A 23707-nucleotide genomic window follows, 5' to 3' on the forward strand; every position below is an offset into this window, starting at 1 on the left:
CCTAACTAGCATTACCTCCATCTTGCTAGAATTCAGTTTCAATTTATTGTCGAAGGCTTTCACGGCCGGAGAATGATGGTTGTTGTGGATTTTCTGGGCTGTATAGCCGTGGTCTTGGCATTGTAGTTCCTGACATTTCGCCAGCAGCTGTGACTGGCATCTTCAGAGGTGTAGCACCAAAAGACTGTGACACTGAGAGATCTCTGTCTTAAAATGGATTTTTTTGTTGTATGCCAACTCTACCTTACCAATGGCTAAGCTGTTGTGACATTGTGAAATGCTCATCAATATTCCAATGACCCAGACAAACAATATTCATAAAAACTTCCTTAACACCCATATGTCCACTGCAATTTCAGTGATGTTAATCAGCTGAGGGTGGGGACAACCATTTGAGTTACAGCTATTAAGACATAAGAATACCTATATGCTGATGAATATATTGATGAAAGCCTTCTGTGACTTGGACACAGCTATCCATTTCTAGCATAAAACTGGAATAACCATAACTGATATTTTAACTAATACAAATAACCATAACTGATATATTTATCTAACACAGAACCAATCTGCTTTCAAAAGCTGTGGTAACCATAACAATGTCAACTTCAGTCAACAAAAGAATGAAAGCCTCACCCACCCCCATGAAAAGAAAGCAGAATGAACTCAAAGCAGCACACACATACACAGAAACCCCTGAATGAAATGGAAAGCAGAATGAACTCAAAGCAGCTAAGCCTCCTCTGCAAAGTCGACCCCAGCAGCTATGCTTACACTTGTTGTCTCTCTCTCTCTCTCTGTCTGTCTCTCTCTCACACACAAATGAAAAAAGCAGAATGAACTGAAAGCAGCTAAAGCCTCCTCTGCAAAGCCGACCCCAGCAGCTATGCTTGCTCTCTCTCACTCACGAATGAAAAAGTAGAATGAACTCAAAGCAGCTAAAGCCTCCTCTCCAAAGCCAACCCCAGCAACTATGCTTGCTCTCGCTGTCTTGCTGTCTCTCTCTCTCTCACTCACGAATGAAAAAAGCAGAATGAACTCAAAGCAGCTAAAGCCTCCTCTGCAAAGCCGACCCCAGCAGCTGTGCTTGCACTCTCTCTCTCTCACTCACTCATGAATGAAAAAAGCAGAATGAACTCAAAGCAGTTTACCCTCCTCTGCAGAGCCCTGCTAGGCCCCAGCGCTCTCTCTCTCTCTCTCTCTCTCTCTCTCTCTCTCTCTCTCTCTCTCTCTCTCTCACACACACACACACACACACACACACACACAGAGGAATGGGAAAAAGCAGAATGAACTCAAAGCAGCTAAGCGTCCTCTGCAGAGCCTGAAGGAGGAAGGAATCACATGGGTAGATTCTAGAGCTTCCGGAACAGCGTTCCGGAGCGTTCTCCCTCAAAAAAAGCCCTAAATCTGAGAGATTTAATTAGAAAAAAACTTTTTAAAATATCACAACTATTCACCTGCTACTGAGAAATTAAAAGCTCAGACTTGCTGCTAAAACAGCAGCGTTCATCACAAATTAGTTGTTGCAATGGTAGAAGAGAATTAAGATTTCTCAATTTTTGTCACTGCGGCCTCATAGATCTTCCAATTAGTTCTATAGAAAGCTTTATTGGATTTAGTCCTGGCTTTCCATCAACACTATTCCAGATGTCTACTAATCTTCATGTTACACAGCTCCATGCTAAATGAAGGAGCTGGATTCCACCTTGAGAGGTCAAACCTGTTAATAATATCTAGGAGCTTCATTTTCCATTGTGTTATCAACAGAACTGTCTATGGGATCCTAAAATCCCCCATAGCATTCTGGAATCCAGTAGGATCCATAAGTGTCTGTGGGCAAGCCATTTTAACCACCCATGCCCTATCCCTGTGAGCGGTCAAAGACCGGAGCAGGCCTTCTGCCGCTGCTGCCACGGCCAGCAGGGTGGCGGGGGAAGGCTGCAGCCGGTGGCTGCACCGCCTGCGCCGCCGCTTTGGTCTCTGCTGTGGCTGGCCGGCCGGCGGCAGTGAACGCTGGCACCCGCACCGCCACTTTGGCTTCTGCGGTGGCCGGCAGGCAGCAGCGAACACCGGCAGCCGGCAGAGCAGCAACAAACGCCACCACCTGCGCCGCCAGAAGGATGCCCCAGGTAACTGGGGGGGTGGGAGGGAGGGCACCCTTTAAAGCCCCCAAAGCCTCCCGAAGGTATCCGAATTGCTTCGGGAAGCTTTGATTCGGTATTTCCAAGTCAGGGCCATCATACTGGCCCCGGTTCGGAAATACCGAATCTTTACGAATTGGACCCGGTTTAGTTTTTTTTTCTGAACTGGGAACTCAAAGCGCACACCCGTAGTCTAATGTTCATTTTGGTTGGGGGGAATGGGAGTTAATGTGTTACAATAAGCCTTCACAGAAAGATGAATTTTGAGAAGAGATTGGGAGAGAAAGATATGTGGCCCTACTTAAGTATTATGGGAAGGAGTTCCTTGTGCAAAGGACTGAGTAGGAGAAAGGGTGAGTCCACCTAATGTTGCAGGCAACTGCATGCCCTTGTTCATTCTTACAAAGGATGATTTAACTAGGATCTTGTTTGCCAAATTCTTCATAAGGAAATGGAATTTCATTTACTGTTTTCACAGTGAAAATGAGAAATGTCTGTTAAATCTCAGCAACCAAATTGCAAGAGTTTTGTAGCCACTTCTGTTCAGCCATGGATATTTCAGCAAATCCTTCTGCCAGTTTCACTGAATTCGTATCATTTTTGCTGCAAATTTAAAGAGTAGGCAGGATCAGTTTTCCTATAGAAAGATCTAATCTGTCTTGTTTTTCCTGCAATGGTATTTCCATTCTATTGCAACCAACTATTCGAGTTCTTTACTTTTCAAAAGAGAGCATTTCCATTATTCCCTATGGGGGAAACTATGAAGACTATTCAGGGGGTGGGGTGGCCTTTTGCAAAAAAAAGTACAAATGTTCAGGGGACATAATCTTGGTTGTCTTCTAAAGATCACCCAAGTTTCATGAAGATTGGGCCCTGAGGGGGGGGCATTTTATGGCCCCCAAAGAAGGTGTCCCCATCCACCTTCAATCTCCATTATTCTCTATAGGGAAAACTATGGGGGCTATTCAGAGGGATGGCAGTGACATTTTGCAAGCAAAATCCACCAAATTTACAGGGGATCTGCTTCTAACTGTCCTCTAAAGACAACCCCCCCCAAGTTTTAGGGAGATTGGACCCTGCGGGGCATTTTATGCCCCCCCAAAGAAAGTGCCCACAGCTTCCCCATTTGTTTCTGTTGTGGGAAAAAATGAGTCCCACTGCAGAAACATGGATCATGGCTGTCATGGCCACCGGCACACTCCCAATAATCTACACACCAGACAGCCCAAAAGAACCAAAATGACCCCCCCCCAAAACCTAGCACCCCTTGAGCAGGCTGACCAGCCACTCTTCTTAATGAAAAAAGAACATTTAAAAGTGCTTCCCCGGGGGCATATATGCGCAGGGCAGGGATGCCACAGCCAAGGCACACTCCCAAATACAAGCTCATCCCTGGGGAAGCCCAACAGAACCTAATTGAAAAACCAAGCACCTCCTGAGCAGGCTGACAAGCCACTCCATTGTTCCCTATGAGGACCAACATCACACCAGAGAATCCCCCAAACCAGAATGAAGCAAGGGGGAACAGTCTTGCTATTGGAGATACAGTTAAGCAAGTCTAAGTACAGTGTTCAACAACCCCAGCTTTCTACAACATAACAATTTTCAGAAGAGTTTATTTCAACAGAAAAGATGCAACACAGGCTTAAATCTATCACTGAAATCAATGACTAAAAGAACATAACTTGGATGAATAGATCCTTGAGCTTTTAAAATAACCATGTTGAGCTTTCCAACCCTATGATTCTAGAATTTTGTGTTATTCCATATGCTACTAAAGAGAAAAACAAAAAAATCTAGCTAGATTTGGGAAGAGAAAAGGAAAGGCTTAAAATAAGCATTTGCTAACTTCAAAATAGATCTAGAAAGATAAGCTGAGCTATCTTAAAATAACTATTCTAATTTTCTGTTATTTATTTGAAGTGTTCCCCTTCCATTAGGCGGGGGGGCGGGGTCTAATCCTTTGCTTGAGTTTGCTTCTAGTTGCAAGACTGTCCCTTGTTTCATTTTGGTTTGCGTGATTCTCGGGTGTGATGTTGGTCCTCATAGGAAACAATGGAGAGGGAGGTGCTTGGGGTTTGGGGGAGGCTTTAGTTTGGTTCTGTCTGGTGTGTAGATTGTAATTGGGAGTGTGCCTGTGACCATGGCAACCATGATCTATGTGTTTCTGCAGTGAGAATCGCTTTTTCCCACAATAGAAAAAAATGGCGTGGTTGTGGGCACCTTCTTTGCAGGGGAGGTGAATAAAACGGCCCCCAAGGTCCAATCTCCCTTAAACTGGGGGGGTCTTTAGAAGACAGTTAGGAATAGGTACATTTTGTGGATTTTGCTTGCAAAATGCCGCCTTCATCCCCCTGGATAGCCCCCATAGTTTTCCCCGTAGGGAATAATGGAGATTGGCTGTGGCTTGGGACACCTTCTTTGGAGGACCATAAAAGGCCCCCCAAAGTCCAATCTTTATGAAATGTGGGGGGTTGTTAGAGGACTGTTTGGAGTAGGTCCTCAGAAAATTTGGTAAAATTCGGTCCAAAAATAGCCTTAGGGCGCCCTGAAAGCCCCACATTTCATTTCCCATTAGAAACAATGACCAAATTTTACCTAATTTGCTCTGTATTGCTGAGCCAAACTGCAGAATAAATTCAGTATTCCGGGAATCCCCCCCAAAATTTCCAGATTGGTATACTGAATCCGAATCAGCTGATTTTTTTTCCGTGCACACCTCTAGTTTCAGCCATCCCCCAACTTCGAAAATCATAACACTCAAAAAAACAGTGGGAGAACATTTTAATCTTCTGGACCATCCCATTGCTGACCTAAAATTGGTAGTCCTCAAACAGAGAAGCTTCAAAGGGAGATTACAGTGTGAGATTGCTGAACAAGCTGCAAGGGATCTCCATTCCTATGTTTATCTGACAAAGGAAGCTTTGACTCTTGAAAACCTATACCCTGAAAAGTTTGTTGATGTTTAAGATGTCACTAGATTAAGATCTCAATAAAATCTGACACCTTTCATTTGTAATTATTAGTGTCTAGACCATTCTACCAAACATCTGAAGGTGAAAATTTGAGAATAAACTCAATATTTCTTCTCTTCCTAGTCAGTGAGTTTTCAAAAAATTCTTTCCAACTGAGGCATCTATTACATAACAAAGGGAGAGAGGAAGATAGCTATGTAAAAATACATCAAATTAAAAATTAAAGTGCTCATATTTGAGAAAGAAGTTACTGGTTCTCCTGTTTTTACACGATATAATCAATGAATTTTGTTGTACTAAAAGCTAGCCCAATGGTGGTTAATATAACAATTCCCACAGATTAATGTTAGTAATATGTCATGTGTACAACCTAATTGAGTGACAAATGACAAATCCAGTTTACGAAGTTTCTCTAGACAAGTACAAATGACATATCCTGAATTTTTCTACAGTTTTTTCCCTCAGTTGCCTGCATCTAGCCATGTCTTTTTCAGTATTTGGCAGCTACTATAGACCATCTATCTCATTTATATCCCACCCTTCCACCAAGGAGCTCAGAGCAGCATACACATTTCTTTTTTCCCCATTTTATCCACATAACCGGCAGCTGAGGCTAAATGAGAGTGACCAGCCCAAGGTTCAGTGAACATCATGACTGAGTGGGATTTGAACCTTGGACTCCTTAGTCATAATCCGATACTCTAACCGCTTTGAAAACTGTTTCTGTTGTGTGGTTCAGAACATTTAGATAACTTGAACATCAAGACTTTGTTTCAGAATTCGTTTGGGTTTTAATTTCATACATTGGCCATGGCTACCTCACTAATTCCACTGTACATGAATTTGTACATGAAAGCCTGTTTCTGTCTCTGTGTGTGTCCTGTTACAGAACCTTCGACCTCAGGAAAGTCGGACCATGTTTAGTGGCTCAGTCAGTATCCCATCGATTACAAAATCTCGAACTGAACCAGGACGTTCCATGAGTGCTAGCAGTGGCCTGGCAGCAAGTAAGCTATCTCTCTGGCATATTTCATTGGTATTGTAAGGGTGTGACATCTTCATTTGTAGATGTATTGGGCTGCTGGCATAGGATAGCATTAAGAATATATCTATTGGGAATTGCAGTTAAAGCACATTTATTAATAGTATTTACAACTGAAGTCCAGCAACAAAATGTTATAGATTGTTTTGAGGTTGGCCAGGTTTGTCTGCTAAGAAGAGAACAGTTTTAGCAACCCAAAAACAGCCTGTTTCTCCTAAAGATTTAATACAATCCAGGGACTTTTGAGATAGTTTCCAAACAGAAATGTACAAGCAGGGGAACCTCAAGGACTTGTAAGAGGAATCTCATTTTCCCATTCTCTGAAACCCGCATAGCCCCTTCTCCTGTTTCCTTCTCTTCTTATCCACCAGCCAACCTACCTTTATCTGCCCCGTCTTCAACTTTCATTCCCTCCCTCCCCTGGCTGCCTCTCCCCAAGCAAAGTCTGTCCCAGTTGTGCAGTACCAACCTGGCAACAAGGCTGTGCCCAGTTGCATGATCAGGGTTGCCAGGTCCGCCACTATGATGGGGGATCCCCTGCCCCCATCCCCTACCAGCTGTATCCCCACCACTGCATTGGTGGAAAGGCACAGGGAAACTGAGGAGGCAGCTCTGAGATGCATGTATACTCTCCCACATCGCTGGAAAATGGCATCATTTCTGGTGCAATGGGGCAGGGGATTTTTAAGAAATCAGCCCCCGGTGCAACCCATCACTTCTGTATCATTCTGGAAATAACATCATTTTCTGGCAAAGCAGGAGCATGTTTTACGCATGCACAGGGAAGCTTTTCTTAGATTTGTAGAAATATTGGATATATTTATAAAAACAATACAGTCAATAAGACTGTATAAACCAATGTCTATATCACAAAAAGTCCTGCAATTAAAACAAGAGTTTTATATAAAAGATCTAAAGAGTCTTAAGACAAGATTATCACAACAGAAGGTCAGCTCCCCCTCCCCCAGGTAACTGTTTTGATCCACATAAGTAAAACCATAGGGATTTGCAGTGTGTTGATCTCATACTAGAAAAGGATTCACGGGAATCCCAGATTTCAGAAAGAGAAATTATTTAACAACATAAAATGCTATTCTTGAATTTACTTGAAGAAATACTGCAAAAACACTACTGAATGATTAGTGCTAAACATGAAGTACTACTGAATGTGTATTTAATGCCAACAACCAATACTCTCCAAGACGGCTTGACGTCTGAAAGAACAAGAAAAGAGGAAATGGAGAAGAGAAGGCTTGATAAATAAGTACCAAGGATGAAGGGGGGCAGAGCAGCAGATGATGGTTTATCAAAAATAGCAGATTGCAACTGTAATGCCTTCTATATGCTATGTGGCTAAATTCCTAGGCATGTTTCTAGGATCGTCTGCACAAAATGGCAGTGCTTTGCGAAGGGAATTCTCAGGAGGTAGTTATGGAGCAAAGCGTCAGCCGATGGCATCCCCTTCAGATGGCTCCTTGTCTTCTGGTGGTTTGGACCAGGGCAGTGATGCACCAGCGAGGGACTATGAACGAGAGGTAGGTATGGTGGACAAGAAAGAAACTTGAATTAGCTCAAGTTCTGTTCTGCTTGAATAAATGTGAAATAAGCAAATACGTAAACTACACCAATCCATGACTTCAAGAAAAGGAAGGGAAAATCCTCAGTAGAAAGCACAAGAGAGAGATGTCTTTAAATATAACATAGAATTCCATAAAGAGTCTGCATGAGTTGAGATGTGGTGGATTTATAGAATAAACTTTTGGATAGCATCTCAGGATTTTCCCCCGTTCTTTTGCTTTAAATAAATGTGATCTCACAGTGGTGCTTCTTAGATTCATTCTATTGTACTAGAGAGTTGAGTAAATGGAAAATAATCCAGTCAGACAAAATAACCCAGTTAGCATGCTTCTCTTTGGATGGATTGGGCCCAGTCTGTTCTGAAAATGCAGGATGTGGAAATATTATTGAAAGAGTAGGTGTTGTGCAATTTTTAGGACAAGGGAAAGTATATTTTGTGACCAGAACATATTATTTAACAGTTCATGATTTTGATTTATATAATGTTGAAGAATTTAGTAAGGGGCTGCATTATGGATATGAAATACTGGTGATGGCATTAGTGAGAAGTTAAAGCAGAAACCTTCCTATGTCCTCTCAGTGACAGAGCTTGGGAGGACTCTATGCTCCATCAGATATTTCCACCACATATAGAATCACAGCCAGACTCAAAAATACTTGATCATGTTCCTACCTGAAATTAAGTTTGCCAGCTTCAAGGTGAGGCCCGGAGATGTTCTAGAATTGCAACTGAGCTTCAGATTACAGTTCCCAGGAGAAAAGTGGCTGTTTTGGAGCGTGGACTTTTATGGCATTATACCTACTGAGGTCCAACCCCTCCCCAAACTCTGCCCTCCTTAGGCTGCCCCCCCCCCGCCGCCCAAATCTCCAGGAATTTCCCAACTCAGTGGGGGCAACTCTACCTGAAACACTATTTTGTCTCTATGAGATCCTCAAGGACATGGTCACATACCAACTGTCTCAAGTGAATTGGGTTATCTGTGAACACAGTCATGACTTCTAAACAATAATTGCTATATTTGTAATGTCTGAAGAATGTGTTCCTTAATACAAAAAACATGGAGAGAGGGATGGAAGAATGTACAGCTATTCGATGCCCTGGGGGTGGGGAGTCCTGACAATTTGCAACCCTTCCCTCACTCCCCTGCCCCAGTTTTTCTGCTCCTGCTTATTGCTGTGTTTTCTTGTATTTTTTGGGCCATAGGACTCTGACTCTCCAAGACATTCAACAGCATCTAACAGCTCCAACCTGAGCAGCCCTCCCAGCCCCATCTCTCCTCACAAGACTAAGAGCCTCTCCTTGGAGAGCTCTGACCATGTGAGTTGGGACACATGAACTGCTTCAACATTCAGATTTGACTTCTCAGCAGCTTATTGTCCCCATGACTCTCCGTTTGTTCTCGCTGACATCACACCCAGCTTCCCTCCAGAATCAAACTCTAGGAGGGGGAGGGATGGGAGGAAAAGAATATATTTGCCTTCTCTGGCACAAGCAGTGTAAGTAACCTCACCACTCCTTCCCCCTCATTCAATAGTAGTGGCAAACAAGAGAAAACCTTGGTGGAGGGGAAAGGGAGGGGTTAGTATACAAGAGATATTGGTATATTTGTATTAGTATTGATTTTATTTCATAGGATTACAGCTGTTTCCATTATTATGGGCATATTTAACACTACATTACCACTCTGAACCGAACAAAGTAGTGTGGGCAGACCAAAACTGAATCTGTAAAAGAAGAATCAGATTTTTGCTCTCACACACAGTAGTATCTCATTATATTTTTACAAAAGTAGCACAGCAACACTCCTCCATCTCTGGTGATGGAGCGAAATTAGCCCTGCAAAGGGCACATACGCACGCTTTCAGCCAGACACTGTTTGAATGTCAATCTGATTGTTGCCAGCAAATCCTTATTGATTTAAAAAATGATGCATATTTTACTACAGTACAGAATTTAAATACACAAAATTAAGAGTTAGTACATATGTATATAATAAAAGAAAAAGCATTGTGATGCAGTGGAAGATAGATTCCTGTTTAAGAGATCCTTTAATTTAAGAAGGCTTGTGTTGTTCCCTTTTTCATACTAAATAATCTACATATTAGGGGTGTGATCTGAATATAGAACATGGCACTGGGTAAAACCGTATAGTCTGGATGAAAAGTCCCTCTTCACAATTGTTCTGATATTTGTTCTTCTCATTAGAAGAACTAAAGCCATAATCCGCACTTTTTAAAATATATCTATATCTTCTGCCTTCTATGAGAAAGTAAACCACTCCATTTTACAAGGAAAACCCATAATTTAACAGTCTACAAGCATGAAGTAGGCACTTTGTTTAAGTCAATTTATTGCAGAATCAATATATAGCCCCAAGCAACAATGGAGCAGATGGAGCAGTCAGTGGAAACGGCTAAGATGTTCTTGAGAGGGTTTCGAGCTGGGCTTTCAATCCCAACTGGCCATTCAATAGCTGTTATGGTTATTAGCAAGATTTTAATGGACAACATACATCAGCAACTCTAGTTCTGAAGTAGAATCTTCTGGAAAAAAAATATATATATATATGCTGTATCACACTGAATAATCCTGTCCCTAGCCTGATAATTTGCTAGAACATTTGATGGCTGAAGAATTCTGTTCTAAAGATGTTCATTGTGGTCATTTTCTTACCTCCACCCCCCTGTCCCAACTCAATGCATATCTAATGTTATTAATGCCATAAAATACTTTGATGTTTGGATCCAGCAGAGAAGCGATTGACATTGCAGAGCATTCCTCTGTAGAGAGGAGGCTGAGCAAACTATGGAGACCTATCATTGCTTAAATAAACAGTGACAAATGCAACATGCAAATAGAAAGCAAAAACAAGGTAACTGCCCAATACCACCAATATCTACTTCAGTGTGGTTTCCATTTTGAGACTGGATTAATGTGACTTTTCTTCTCCTTGGGATCCTTACACTATCATATGCCATGACCAAGCTGGAATGGATAAAGAATTTGGGGGTTTACTTTAAACTTAGGTTAGTTGGTTTCATTGTAACTAATAGGACAGAAATTTTCACAGGTTCCCTCTGCAAATTATATTAGTGCTATTCATACAGGGTGCAAGTTAAGCACCATGAGATACAGATCTTTGACCATCTAGCTGTGTTTGAGTCTGCTAGTAGTTGGTTCTGGGTCTTATCTGCATTGGTGGATTGTCACATCCAAAGCTATCACTCAGTACTTTTATACTGGGGGAGGGGAATTCAAAACATTTCTGTTAAGCATCATGTCCTAATCCTGTCTGCCAGTTTTGGCTTGTCACAGTCTCTCAGTTTATTTTATGTATCACACAGGATCTTTGTGTAAACCCTAAAGGATTTACAGTTTTGTGTTTCATAGCATCCATTCAGCTACCCTAAGTTATCTTCCAGCTCACTGAAGTTTGCAGAAACTGGCAGGGCATAGGGATGGACATAACAGCCATTGACAATTACTGCTTCTGTACCATTCATTTCCAAAGCCCTCTTACCCTGCCAGCCTCTCCTCTTCCTTCCTGTGATGCTGCTCATCTCTCCTCACTGTTACACACAAATGTCAGTCTAGCCTAATGTTTTCCTCCTGTCATTATTTGTTTAAACATCATTTGGCCAGAGAGACCTATGTCAAAAGTTATTGTTTTGGATGTCCTTCAAAGTACCTTGAGACAAAAAATAGAGGTAAATCTACAATACAAAGGGACATCCCACCACAATATTGCAGTGGGGTTTCCCTCAAAGTACCTTGGAAACTGATCTGTGCTCCCAGAAGGAAAAGAAAGCAAGCACTTGCATTTCTATCCAAAAGAGAGTTATAAGCAGAGGTGAATGGAAAGAAATACCGTCCCTAACAATTACATTTTATATTGTATTGGGCCACTTCACAAATTAAAAGTACTGCCTTTTGCAAAGAGGCCAACAGGTTGGGATGTACAAGGGCACATGCAACTACTTATTTGTTATGAACACTTGTTTCCCATTACACCCACTGTGGATGCTTTAATATCTGTGATATGGCTTGCTGGTGAAATTGGGATTTGCTGCTATGTATTGTTCAGAGTTTCCATGCCTATGTGATAGTAATTGTTCAAGCACTTTTATAATTTTTCACTGAATCCTGATTAATTTGACTGTCTCCTTGTGTACAGAGTATCATCAGGCTATGCTTTATCTAAATGAATACATTCTGTTTGGGCTGGTTCAGGCACCTTATTCTTGAGGCCCAGTAAATCAGATTTCAGTCCTAAAAGAACATCAGATTGTACATTTCTTGCCCAAGGCATCAGTGTTTTTTCTGGCTTACGCACAAACAAAACAAATAATTAATCTTCATTTTCAGACACATTCCTGGTGTATTATCCATTTTTTAATCTCCTGACTCAGTCTTTCATTAGCTGGTTTCTTCTAAAGGTTGATTTGTGCGTTAACTGTTTTTGTTCCTAGCCTGCATTTTTTTTAGAACAGCAATCTTGGTTTTGAAAAAATTGCAGATGACATTTGTGCTAAACTCTCAGGTATTTGAAAGCAGCAGGATATCTTCATAGGATAAACATAAAATGCAATAATTGTTTTGGGCATGAGATTCACCACAGATACACCTTGCACGTCAACAGTTTCTGTTCTGATATGTTGCAAACTTTGGTGATTGACTGAATTCAAGATGACAGTTTGGGGCCTTGAATGTACAAAAACATTGGTATTTTATCAGTTAGTTTTGTTTTAAAAAAATAGTAGCACCTCAGTTTTGCTTTTTCCAAACCTGTCAGAGTGAAAGTAGGAATCCAAAATCTGACTTGTTGGGGTTTATTTAGCCTTAGACAATTTCACCACAGATGTGAAAAATTACCTCTGTACAACCATGGTTCCATACATAGATACCCAGTCCAGGGACCTTGGGATGCACTTCCTAGAGGAGCTTATGACAGCTGTTCAGCCCAATGTAAATAAGGCTTGCTGCCCAATGCAAATAAAACTAATATTTGGCACCAGTCTGTCCGACTCCAAAGTGTAGTCTTTGGGCTTTTCACTGAATATGAGCTTCTAACCCCAAGTCTACTAGGGGGCACCTGAGATACTGTAGATTTTTAACTTTTAAGACCATGTGCATTAAGGCAGTTCCACAACTGGTCATCTTGTCTGTTTCCTTCTGTATATAAAAAAAGTCATCCACCATAAGAAATTGTCTCGCGTATGAGGAAGTAATCCACAACCAAAAACTAGTGTTGGTATTTCACAGCAATTATTCCTGCCTTTTTATGTATGACAGTTTCATATCATTTATTTTTTAAAAGGATATTTTTAGGAATTTTTTTTCATTGTAATATTATTGTACAGTTTTGCATGGCCTAGATGTAATCACTTTTTTTTGGTTTTAGAGTATAAAAGCTGACAAGTGTGCGTGTGGGGAAAAGATACTGCTTTTTGCCTCTTCTCACTCTTCTCATTTTTGATTTATGCCCTCAGTGTTATAGAGGACATTGTAAGAGACTCTCTGCTCCAGAACAATGATGTAGATTCTTTTGCACAAAAATATTTAAGGTGGCTCAGTCAATGCTGTAATAAATGACTGCTCACCAATATTTTATGTTGGTAACACTTAATATTAACCTACTTTGATGTATTGCAATAAAACAGGGAACTATTAGACATACAGATGGTTTGTCTTTTTTGCCACCCTCTATATTAATCTTTTGGGGGGAGGGGGTGAATGGGGAACAAATGGAATAGTTATACAAACTCAGCAGCAAAAAGCTTTCTTTCTTTCTCTAGAAGAGCCTGTGGCTGTACTGGCATAGGCAGGGGTCATTCACGACATCCATTCAACTCACATGCAACAAGCTGCATGTTCATCCTGGCCTAGTTCCCCTCCTTGTGCAACTACACTGCTATGTTGGAGACAACATAAGTCATGCAAAAATAAGCTGCTTAGGCAGAGTTCAGACAGAATACTAGAAGTGCAAGTAACAAAAGACAGAAAAAGATCTGTCGTTGAGAGGCAATCAGGAGAAAGTTGAAGTAGCTTTAAAAACACTAAACTGTTGTAACCCATCTCAGAAAAACCAAGAGCTTCACACTAAGAAGCCTCAGGTGTATACTTGTTTTGTTGACATCTCATTTTCCCCTGCCCCACCATATCCTCTTTCCCTTTCCCTGTATCCTCTCCTTTTCCTGCTTCCTTTTCACCTACCTTTGTCTACCTCACCCCATTTTCCCAGTCATCCCCAGCAGCCTCTCCCCTATGGCCCAGTTGCATGCAAGGACTTGTGAGGGGTACTTCACTTTTCCCTGTAGCCCCTTCCCCACACTATTTCCTCTTTCCCTTCTCCTGGAAGCCTTCATATCCTCACCTTTCCCTTCGTCCTTCTCTCCTTCAAACCCACATCTTTTATCTGCCTCCATTTTTTCATCTATATATATTAATGTACTTCATTTATATACTGCCTTTCTCAACATTGGGGACCCAAAGCAGCTTACATCATTATCCTTACCTCCATATTATCTTCACAACAATGCTAAGAAGTGGGTTAGGTTGAGAGTGTGTGACTGGATCAAGATCACCTAGGGAGCTTCCACTGCAGAGGGGTGATTTGAACCTGGGTTCCCACATCCTACTCTGAAACTGACCACTACACTACACTGGTTTCCGGGGGAGGGGGAGAGCTGCTGCTGAACAGTAGCAAGCAGCCAGGCCTGAGTCAGTCATGTAGGTCATGTGGTATTAAGGAGTCCAGTGATTGCTTCTGGACCTGGCCTTCCTCAAAGGCCAAATAGCCCTGGAAAGGGCCCTGTCCCATCCCCCTGCCCTTTACTGACAGAAATCAAGCCAATACTGGCTAAATGTTACACTTGCCTAGCAACAGCCAGTGAGGGTATGTTGTTAAAACTACACGTTCTCCTTTTACCATTTTGGGGTATTTTTAACTCCCAATTAATTTTTTTGTAGATTTGATTTTTTTGTAAACTTGGGGTATTTTTCAGGTGTGAATAGGATGATCTGTCCTGTCTATTCCTGGCTCCAGTCTCTGGATTGAAGTGCCCACAGATCTGGGCTGCTTGGCTATTCATATATCTAGCAAGAGACTTGGCTCTGGGACTTCATGACAGTAGTTTCACATTCCACATCACTATCTCACCTGTTCTTGAAAATATTATTTCTACCATTGATTTTTATGACTGGTCTAGAAAATTTGCAGATATCTGCAACTGTAAATTCTACAAACCAATTTCTGAGATTAAAGGATGCATCAGTTGTTTTAGAGCGGATATTTATATATGTCCCACCCTTTTGCCAAAGAGCTCAGCTATTTCTGCCATTGCCCCTTTTCACAGCATGCATGGATTAGTCTCCAAGCTCACTTTTTAAGCTTGAAGTGTGAGCAGTGGCATCAAGTTTATGAGGTAGAAAGTTTGGTATTTGTACAATAGTAATGGGGGAGGGGTAAAATCTTGAAAAATCTAGTTCACCATTTCAATTTGACAGAACTAAAATTCTACAGGTCAACTATTTGGCTGATGAGGACTTGCTCCAAAACTCCCATCTACCAAGCTTTGTGCTTCAGTAAAATGGTTTCCCACACATAGCTCTGGCTGCTGAAGTGCAGTGGGAAATACTGCATGCAGCACCTAGTTACATGTGGCATCCTACCGCAGGGTAAGGCTGGATTGGTATAGTCCACTTGAATGCATGCAGTGTGCTTAACTGGATTTAGCATATAACTGAAGTGCCATCATCTTGTGCTTACATCCAGGGAAATAACTGTAAACTCCTTAAATCAAGAGGATTAAGCACTTGGAGTAGTAGTGCCATTGTCTTCCTTCTCAATTGTTAAAATAACTTCATGTTCCATGGTTCAAAAAAAAAAGATTTGCTGTAAGTTACTTGTGTAACCTAACTATTTCATGTACTGTGGTGTTACTGCAATCTGTTTTGGCAGAGTATCAAAGGAGATGCTATGAATGACAGGCCACTTGCATTCAGCCCCGTGACCACTCTGTGAAGCCAATGCTGGATGGGGAGAGCTGGGCCCGGACCCAGTTCTCCCTTCTTGTTGTAGCCTCTCTTCAATACCAAGAGGCATTTTTGTTCATGATGACCTCCCAAACACTAACATTAGCTTTGTGGTAGGGGAAGAAGTCACAGGGGCTTGCACAGGAATTACCAGCTTCTATGCTTGCCAGATACTTGCAGTTTATAGGATTCAACCCAGTGGCTTTTCAGAAAGTTATTTCCATCACACAACATGCAGTTTCTGATTTGCCTTGATGGCAGCTTTGTTGGCAAAATTCCTAGGAACATCCTTGGCCCTGGAGTTGTTACACTAAACAAAAGTTTGGAATGTATAACAAGCACTGTAAGTTCTGGTTTTGGGAGACAAGGTAGCCCATTTGTTTTCTGACTTGCTCTTGAGGTAACTTAAAGCTTATTTGCACCTTAGTGAGAACTGTTTTGCCACTAGTTTCCATGTAATTTGGTGGTTGATGCTTCTGTGACAAGCAGGAAGTAGCCTGTGTTTACAGTCAGAGTTGATCAGTTTAGTTTGTCTGAAAAGCCTTTTGTATGTGACTGAATTATGAAAAAGCCTTCTTTCATTAAAGCTCTTCCTGCAGGCTAATATGATAGAACTATTCTCACATGATATGAAATACAGAATCAAATGTAATGTTCTTCTGAAGTTTGCATCAGTTCTATACCACGTACAGAATCCAGAGAGCATTCTGTGTTAGGTTCAATAAGTTCCTTGTCAGCTTTTTATACTCTTTGTCCTTTAACCATCTTCATACATTTCATCCTCCCTGCAAACATCTAGATGACTGTATACTTTAATCCCTGGAGTCTCCCCCCTCCCCCCAAAAAACTCCTGACATCCCTTAGAGTTCAGTATACTAATAACAATATCAAATATCAGTAAAAATAATTGAGCTAGAAATAACTTAAAGGATTAATATAGCCGCTGGGCAATAAGTATACAGTTATATTCCAAACAATCTATTAGGCAGCAGGCAATAACATTTCCAGTTTTCCTCTGGTGATGGGTCGGCTTCAGCCACATGGTCTGAAGAATTAAGAGCATCAATACAAATTTCAGCAACTTTTTATACCAATAAATAAAACAAGTCAAAAGAACTGCCCGGAGGGAAAAGCTGGGTTTACCTTGTTTCAGATGAGATCAGCCATAAGCCGCTTCTACACTAAAAAAGTTTTTTTTGAGGAATTAGTCTCAGGTAAGTAGACTTCCTATATCGCTGCTGTTTGGCACTGAAAATCCAAGGTAAGTGGCAAATGACTTCCTAAATGCAGCAAACCAAGTATGTGGCAGCTAATCATGCAATTGTGTATGTAGCTATAGGTAATAATGCAACTGATGGAGCAGCTCGTTAGGTAGATGTTTTTAATCCATACAAACAACCCCTCTTTCAGGGATATGCAGTTGAAATGAGTAGGCCATTCAACACAAAGGGTGTACTCAATGCAAGCCTGTGCATAGTAACTTCTATATTGACCTACCATTCAAGTCAGTGCTGAACTAGAGGGCCCCTTCAATCCAATCCCTCACTTGTCTCCTTGCATTGCCCAGTTGGCATGATAATCTAGTCACTGACCACTCTAGCTGTGCTACTGATATTAGAGATGGTAGAGGTTTTATAGTAGTAGGTTTATCAAGAGGGGGCAAGGGAGATTGACAGAGCAAAACCATCTCTTAACAGTTCATTGTTTTATTTACCTTGGATATGTGTTCTTACTCATTTTACCACTGCCTCATTATCCCTGTGCAGGCACACTGAGGAGTATGCAGGTGCGCCTGTGCCAGGATAAAAAGTGAGCCATGGGCACTGCCTGGCAAGGCCACTGCGGGACCTTGGGAGGTCTGCGCCCAGCCTCTGTGCTGCCTGTGGCAGGCCTCTGAGAAGCCCCGCCACTGCCACATACTTTGTAAACCGTCCTGAAGGGCAGTATATAAATTGAATGTTGTTATTGTTATCATCATCATCAAGTCCATTTATGTCCATTGATTTTAATGGGCATCTACCTGTACAGGACTGTAGTCATAGGGTGGGCTGGTTGCAAGCTACCTGCGAATGTTCCATGACTTAGTCTCCAATATGAAGTTCAGAAAGGACAAAATGTATGCAAGAGGTGTTAGGCCATCATGCCAACAGAAACAGTAGTTACAGATGTCATTTCAATAATAGATTAATTGAACTGAATAAATCAGTAAACCACAGCCAAGCATCAATCTGCACAAGCACTTTATTGGAAATCAGTTGGAAGTTGTACAGCTACTACTGATGTAAAAAAATATTGCCAGCTTGCCTCCAACTGCTTAAAGCTGTGCATTCAGCTATTAAATGTAAATTATGTTTTTCAATGAAATTTTGAAACTCCTTCAATGATGCTATGATGCCCATACAGTACAGGTTATGGGAAAAGCGTAGCTTCAATGCTGAGCTTCTACAAATGCCACAGTTCGAGTTTGTTTCTCTAATTCTCCAATTCACAACATTTCCTCCTGTTTATACATTCAGTTCAGAGAATCAGGCAACTGAATTTCACCCTTAGATATTCTAAATACTACACTGTCCCACTTACATATCAGGCTCCTTAAAATCTTCAGTTTCCTTGCCTCCACTTCGAAAGGTAAAGGCATAAAATAGCCTATGTACAGTGCTCTATCTGAAAGATCCCACTCACTATATACCCCCAATCATAAAAATAGGGTTTTCTTTGACTTACTGTTGGCAGACTATACTCCATAGTGTTAAACCACTGGTATTCCACCTTAGCAGGAAAAGAAGTAAAGAAAAATCCACAAACATTCAGGAAATTGCAAATAGATTTCAGTGCCTACTGTTTGGTTCTTTCCTCTATTTCATGTGTTAAAAATCCAGTTGCTAAACACAGGTATCAGTATTAAAATAAAGACAGCTGATGCCTAGCACAGTGAGAAACACAGCTGCCTATTCTTCTCCACAGTCCCTACACTAGATAAAATATGATTTCCTGTAAAGTAGAGGCTGTACAGATAATCTGGTGATAATATAGTGTAGGAGATGGCCCAACGAAAGAACAACATAGTCTCTTAATTGGGTATTTTGCTTCCCAAAGGCAGGCTGTTGTAATGTTAAGGTGATTCTGAAGGTATTACAGAAGAAACTGTACTGTGATGATTGACCATAAAAAACACAAGACAATTGACAGTTCTTCTGTGTTACTGTTCCTTTTTGGCCCTTCCACACCAGTATTTACTGTAGGCCTCCTGAAACATGTTCTTGCATGGGATTTTAGCTTTCAGTTTGGAGCATATGAGAAAGGAGCCACCCATTTTCCGATGGAGAGAGTAGGTCTCTTCTGGTGGAGGGACAAGTCTGTGCTTCAGCATGACTGGGATTAAACCATGGATCTTCTCAGTTGTACTCTGTGAGCCAAAGTCAAAAGGTTCACTGGATGCAAAAGCTTCTCCCAAGATGAGGACGGCATTCAAGTGAGCATCTTCCATGGCCTGAGCGAAAGGAAACAAAGGTGAAACTGATCGGCTGGCTTACAATAGTCTTACAAAAACAAAACTGAAAACCCAGCAGATATTCTTAACTCTATAAACCAGACAAACAATGTTCATGAGCAGCAACAGCCAACCAGCAGCATTTAACAATTTGCAACTACAGCAAAGACTTTGCTCATCTTGTACTGTATTATGCTAAAACAACACCAGACAGAGATGTTCCCCCTGCAAGTTCTAGAGCAAGCATAAGCTGATGTGACATCTACTATAAAAAAGAAAAATTCCTCAGTCACAAAATGGGGAGGGGGAGGGGAGAAGTCACAAAATTATAGTTCACAATACTGTCCAACACCTCTAACAAATGACCCTTTCAAATTCTGCACAGCATGAGCAATTCACAGTCACAAACATATTGGACCTGCCCCTGAGCCTTAACCAGGGGAGAGGACCCCATTGAGAAAGGACAGGAAGGAAAGATCAGATATGACCTGAGAACTAGTGTGGTGGAGTGGTTAGCATTTGACTAAGATCTGTGAGACCCAGGTTCAAAGCCTTATTCTGCCATGAACCTTGTTGAGTGTCCTTGGACTAATCGCTCACAGCCTAATCTACCTCACAAGGGTGTAAAAACCCTAAAAATAAGGAAAGCAGAACAACAATTGCTACGCTGTACTCATTGGAGGGATAAACATGAACTACAAGCATTTTATTCAAGAGGCTTCTGAGCAGGGTATGGCCTACTCAGCTAATGCAGAGCTGACTACAATTAGTGCTCTGCCATCCCCATATTGGAAGAGTTAGCTTTTGTGCCTTTTACAAATATATAAGAAACTGCTGAATTTTTTAATTGAAATATTAATTTTTCATCTTCACATCACATTGGGACAAGGCTACACTGGTATTAAGAACTAATATTCTGCATAATGAATGAAATTAAAGAAAGTTGAATGTAAAGAAAATACAGCTAAGGAGCTACACAAAATGCATCTTCAATCATGGATTTAGAGAGAAGCAAAATTAATTGGTCCACCAACACCCTTTCTTCAAAACTGGGTATCTACAGTATTTTCTTTCTTTGCTGACCCTAAAATCACATCAGCAAATAATCCGGGAGTGAACTGTCCAATTCTTCCATGTACCTTTATTTCATAACCAGTCAGGAACTTCATTTCTATTGATTTCCTTAGGACTTCCTCTCTGTCCATTTCAGCAGCTGCTTTGATTAACTGTGGGGGGGAAATGAAGAAAGTAGTAAAGGATGGGGCAAAAGACACTCCAGTTAAACACCTTCCACATGACCAAAAGAGATCTGGCTACCAAACTGAGCCAAGCATTTCTGTTGTGATCCAGAATAGCTAACCCTGGTATAAATGCTATCAGCTTTGAAAGGCCCTAAATTTCAACCATTATCATTTGAGGACAGGTGTATGATACCTAGACTAAAGGAATCACGTTGTCAGTTACAGCAGAAACAGAAGCAACAACATAGCACATTACATATCAATGCTTATGGGTATTCTGCAATGGATTGAGGCTGAAGGCAGAATTCCTTCTCAACAATCCACTTAATTGGCTGAGCCAGGGCTTCCCAATCAGGATTCCACAGAGCTTTGGGATTCCACAGGACATCAGCATGGGTTTCAAGAGAAAACACAGAATAAATAGAAATGTGGAAACACCATGGAAATTTCCAAATATCTCTTGAAATATTGTGGTTATTAAGGTCTCTTCCCCCCTGCCCCCCACACACACACCTCAGCTCTTTATAAATAAATTTTCTTGTTAATAATTTAGTTGTAATTGAATTGTGCTCTCGGCCTCAACTTTTCCTAGCCTTTAAGCATTTTCATAGGTAGGAGTTTTTCAGGATTTGACAAATTAACTTAGGAGTTTCTCCATGAAAAAAAAGTTGAGAAACATGTCTGAGCACATAATTTGCTCAACAAAGTATTGTTTGAATACTGGGAAAACAATGGCATGTATCTTACAGTCCATTAGAGCTCTTTACATCAGTGGAAGTGCTTTTTAAAACTGCAGCAAGCTGTTGCACCAGGGAAAACCCCATTGTTTTAATGAGCAATTACTGGAAAAGCAGAGTACAACTGCATGAGACAGAAAAAGTTGAAACGTGTGAAGGGGTCAAGCTGCATATTCTCCAACACATCCCAGGCTTCTGATCCAGCAACATATGAATGTTTCTAAAGCCCACCTGAGCATACAGCCGAGGGTTCTCACCTCAATGTAGACATCTGTGAACTCCTGATCAAAACCTCTGGTTGCTCCAAAATCCAGAAGCGCCACCTGGGTAAGGGGATGTACAAACATATCTATTCCAGAAAAGAAATCATTGTACAGAAAACAGCTTAAAGTGAAAAGACCAAAAGGTTTAATCTGTTCAAGTGGGTTGATTCATGAGCTGCTTTATCCATCTGCTCACTCTCCAGAATAACTGAAAATCTAAAGTGTCAACATTTACACTTTATAGTATTGCACATGTTTATATACAACCATCCCACTGGAAAGGGACCAGTTATTGGAGAATTTCTGAACTTGATTCCTAGCATTAACAAAACTAACAAAATTTGGTTTTCAACAAGCCATCCTGACCTGGAAGGGGCAGAGAACAAAATGAGAATTTACCAAACAGAATAAATCCAAAGTATTTCACAGTATGATATTTTAACACATCAAGGGACACAAGCGCAGTTAATGCCTCTTGGCCCTACTGCGCACAGCTACCAACATGGCTTAATGCTAGACGGAGGTTTAGGAGTGTGCAAGATAAATGAGACAACAAGTCCAAAGGTCTCCCAAACAAATGGCTTTCAGCTTGCCCTACAACTGAGCTATGGCTTATATGCACCCCTCAAAAGAAGCCAGAGGACATTGTTGAAGCAACTTATCTACACCTTCAGCCTAAAGGTGTAAAAGCTCGGGGAAGGAGACAGAAAAACAAAGGGGACGGGAACTGTTTTGCCCCTCCCTCCATCAGGACCCTTTCAAGTGGAAAAATGTTGAAATTTAGATAAATACTAAAAAACTAAAAATTTCTTTTGGCATGAGCAAAGTGTACTAAGATTATGAAAGTGCAGTTTACAGCACTCACCCACATTTTAGCAAAGCACCTGCACAATACAAAGGGCAGAAGCCACAGCAATACTGTTCCTTCCCCCCCCCCCACGTCATCAGAGCGTGGCCCTCTTCCTCCTTCCCTCCCCCCTCCACTAGGGGGAGGTGAGAGGAGGCCAGGCCCTTTTCAGGACCATTTTCACCTCCAATCCAATCTACTCCTGGTGTATTTACATTTTTACTTGTAAAAACTAAGGGACTTATACTTTTAAAATCCATAATCTAATTTTATATGCAAAACTAATTATACATTTTATGTTTTTAAAGTAACAAGGCGGTTTTTGCAGTAGCATTACATGTATTTCCATTTTTTCCCCAAAGTTCCATTTTTTTCTGGAAAAAATGCCCCTCTCTACCATGGTTTCAAAATTTCCAAAAATTGTATGTCTATTTCAGCACAGTGGTTCTCTTTTCAGAGGTCCTCAGAATGCAATCACGGGTTTCTCAATGAAAAGATAAGCATGAAAATACAGTTTGTTGCACTGCACCTGGGCACATTCTAGAACACACTTGAGTCACCTGTGAGACCCCACCGAACCTGGCTAGTATCCTGTGCCTACTGATTAGAAACCTATAAAGTATCCTAAAATTATCTGCAATACACAGGAATTCAGTGGCCAATGAACTAAGTTCCCTGGGCAAGCAAGTCAATGTGTAATGTAGAAAGGTTAACAGTTGAAACATCTCTAAAGAGGCCAAGGGTTGGCCATTATGTCATAGACTGCCACTTTTCTTTAGAGACGTTTCAATGGAATCCCAAGTTGATCGCTGATGCCAAACCTTCCTATCCTCCCCACAAGGTTTCATGCTCTGGTTCACATCAAGCAATAACCATAGTGTTTCTGTGAAATGTACTTCAGTTCCTTTATACTTTCTCCAGACTCTAGATCCCAAGATTCTACTTAGAAGCTCTGTTGTCCCCATTCCATTCTCAACATTTTCTAAAATCTTTAATTGTTGGCCTAAAAGTGCAGAACAGTAAACACTCCTAAAAAGCAGCAAGTAGTTCTATAAGCAGCCTATGCCATAGTCAGAATCGACCAGAGCTTACCTTGTGCAGTTCTGGGTCATAGAAGAAGTTGGACCAGTTTGGATCTGTCTGCATATATCTGAACTCAAAAAGCTCTCGCAGGCACAAAAGTAGTATGTTATGGCAGATCTGGAAGTATTGTGATAGGGGGGAAATATTAAAAAATCAAGAAGTCATAGTAATCAACAGCTATTAGCTCAGCACATTAGGTGTGTAGAACAGACTGACAGGTATATGTTACAGGCCTTCAAGGATGCTCTCCAACAGGTTTTCCTCCTTGCACA

General features: G+C 41.2%; 2 protein-coding genes across 6 annotated transcripts in view; one reads left to right on the forward strand and one right to left on the reverse strand.

Moving 5' to 3' along the window:
- Window positions 1-13418, forward strand: part of CDC42BPA (CDC42 binding protein kinase alpha) — a 326855-nt gene extending 313437 nt beyond the window's left edge. Inside the window, exons 35-37 of one of the 2 annotated variants that reach the window (XM_054979352.1) lie at window positions 6009-6126; window positions 7527-7696; window positions 8944-13418. In XM_054979352.1, the coding sequence (XP_054835327.1) occupies window positions 6009-6126; window positions 7527-7696; window positions 8944-9075 (420 nt within the window). In that variant the 3' untranslated portion in view covers window positions 9076-13418. The remainder of the gene's footprint in view (window positions 1-6008; window positions 6127-7526; window positions 7697-8943) is intronic. The other variant, XM_054979361.1, reaches the window with a different exon arrangement.
- A 4579-nt stretch (window positions 13419-17997) lies between these two features.
- Window positions 17998-23707, reverse strand: part of COQ8A (coenzyme Q8A) — a 60250-nt gene continuing 54540 nt past the window's right edge. For all 4 annotated transcript variants that reach the window (XM_054979373.1, XM_054979403.1, XM_054979393.1 and 1 more), the window contains exons 12-15: window positions 23445-23552; window positions 21500-21565; window positions 20404-20490; window positions 17998-19264 (exon numbers count right to left, since the gene is read on the reverse strand). In XM_054979373.1, coding sequence (XP_054835348.1) covers window positions 18974-19264; window positions 20404-20490; window positions 21500-21565; window positions 23445-23552 — 552 coding nt within the window. In that variant the 3' untranslated portion in view covers window positions 17998-18973. The remainder of the gene's footprint in view (window positions 19265-20403; window positions 20491-21499; window positions 21566-23444; window positions 23553-23707) is intronic.

Source organism: Eublepharis macularius, chromosome 1 (assembly GCF_028583425.1).
Source record: "Eublepharis macularius isolate TG4126 chromosome 1, MPM_Emac_v1.0, whole genome shotgun sequence".
Classification (NCBI taxonomy): domain Eukaryota; kingdom Metazoa; phylum Chordata; class Lepidosauria; order Squamata; family Eublepharidae; genus Eublepharis; species Eublepharis macularius.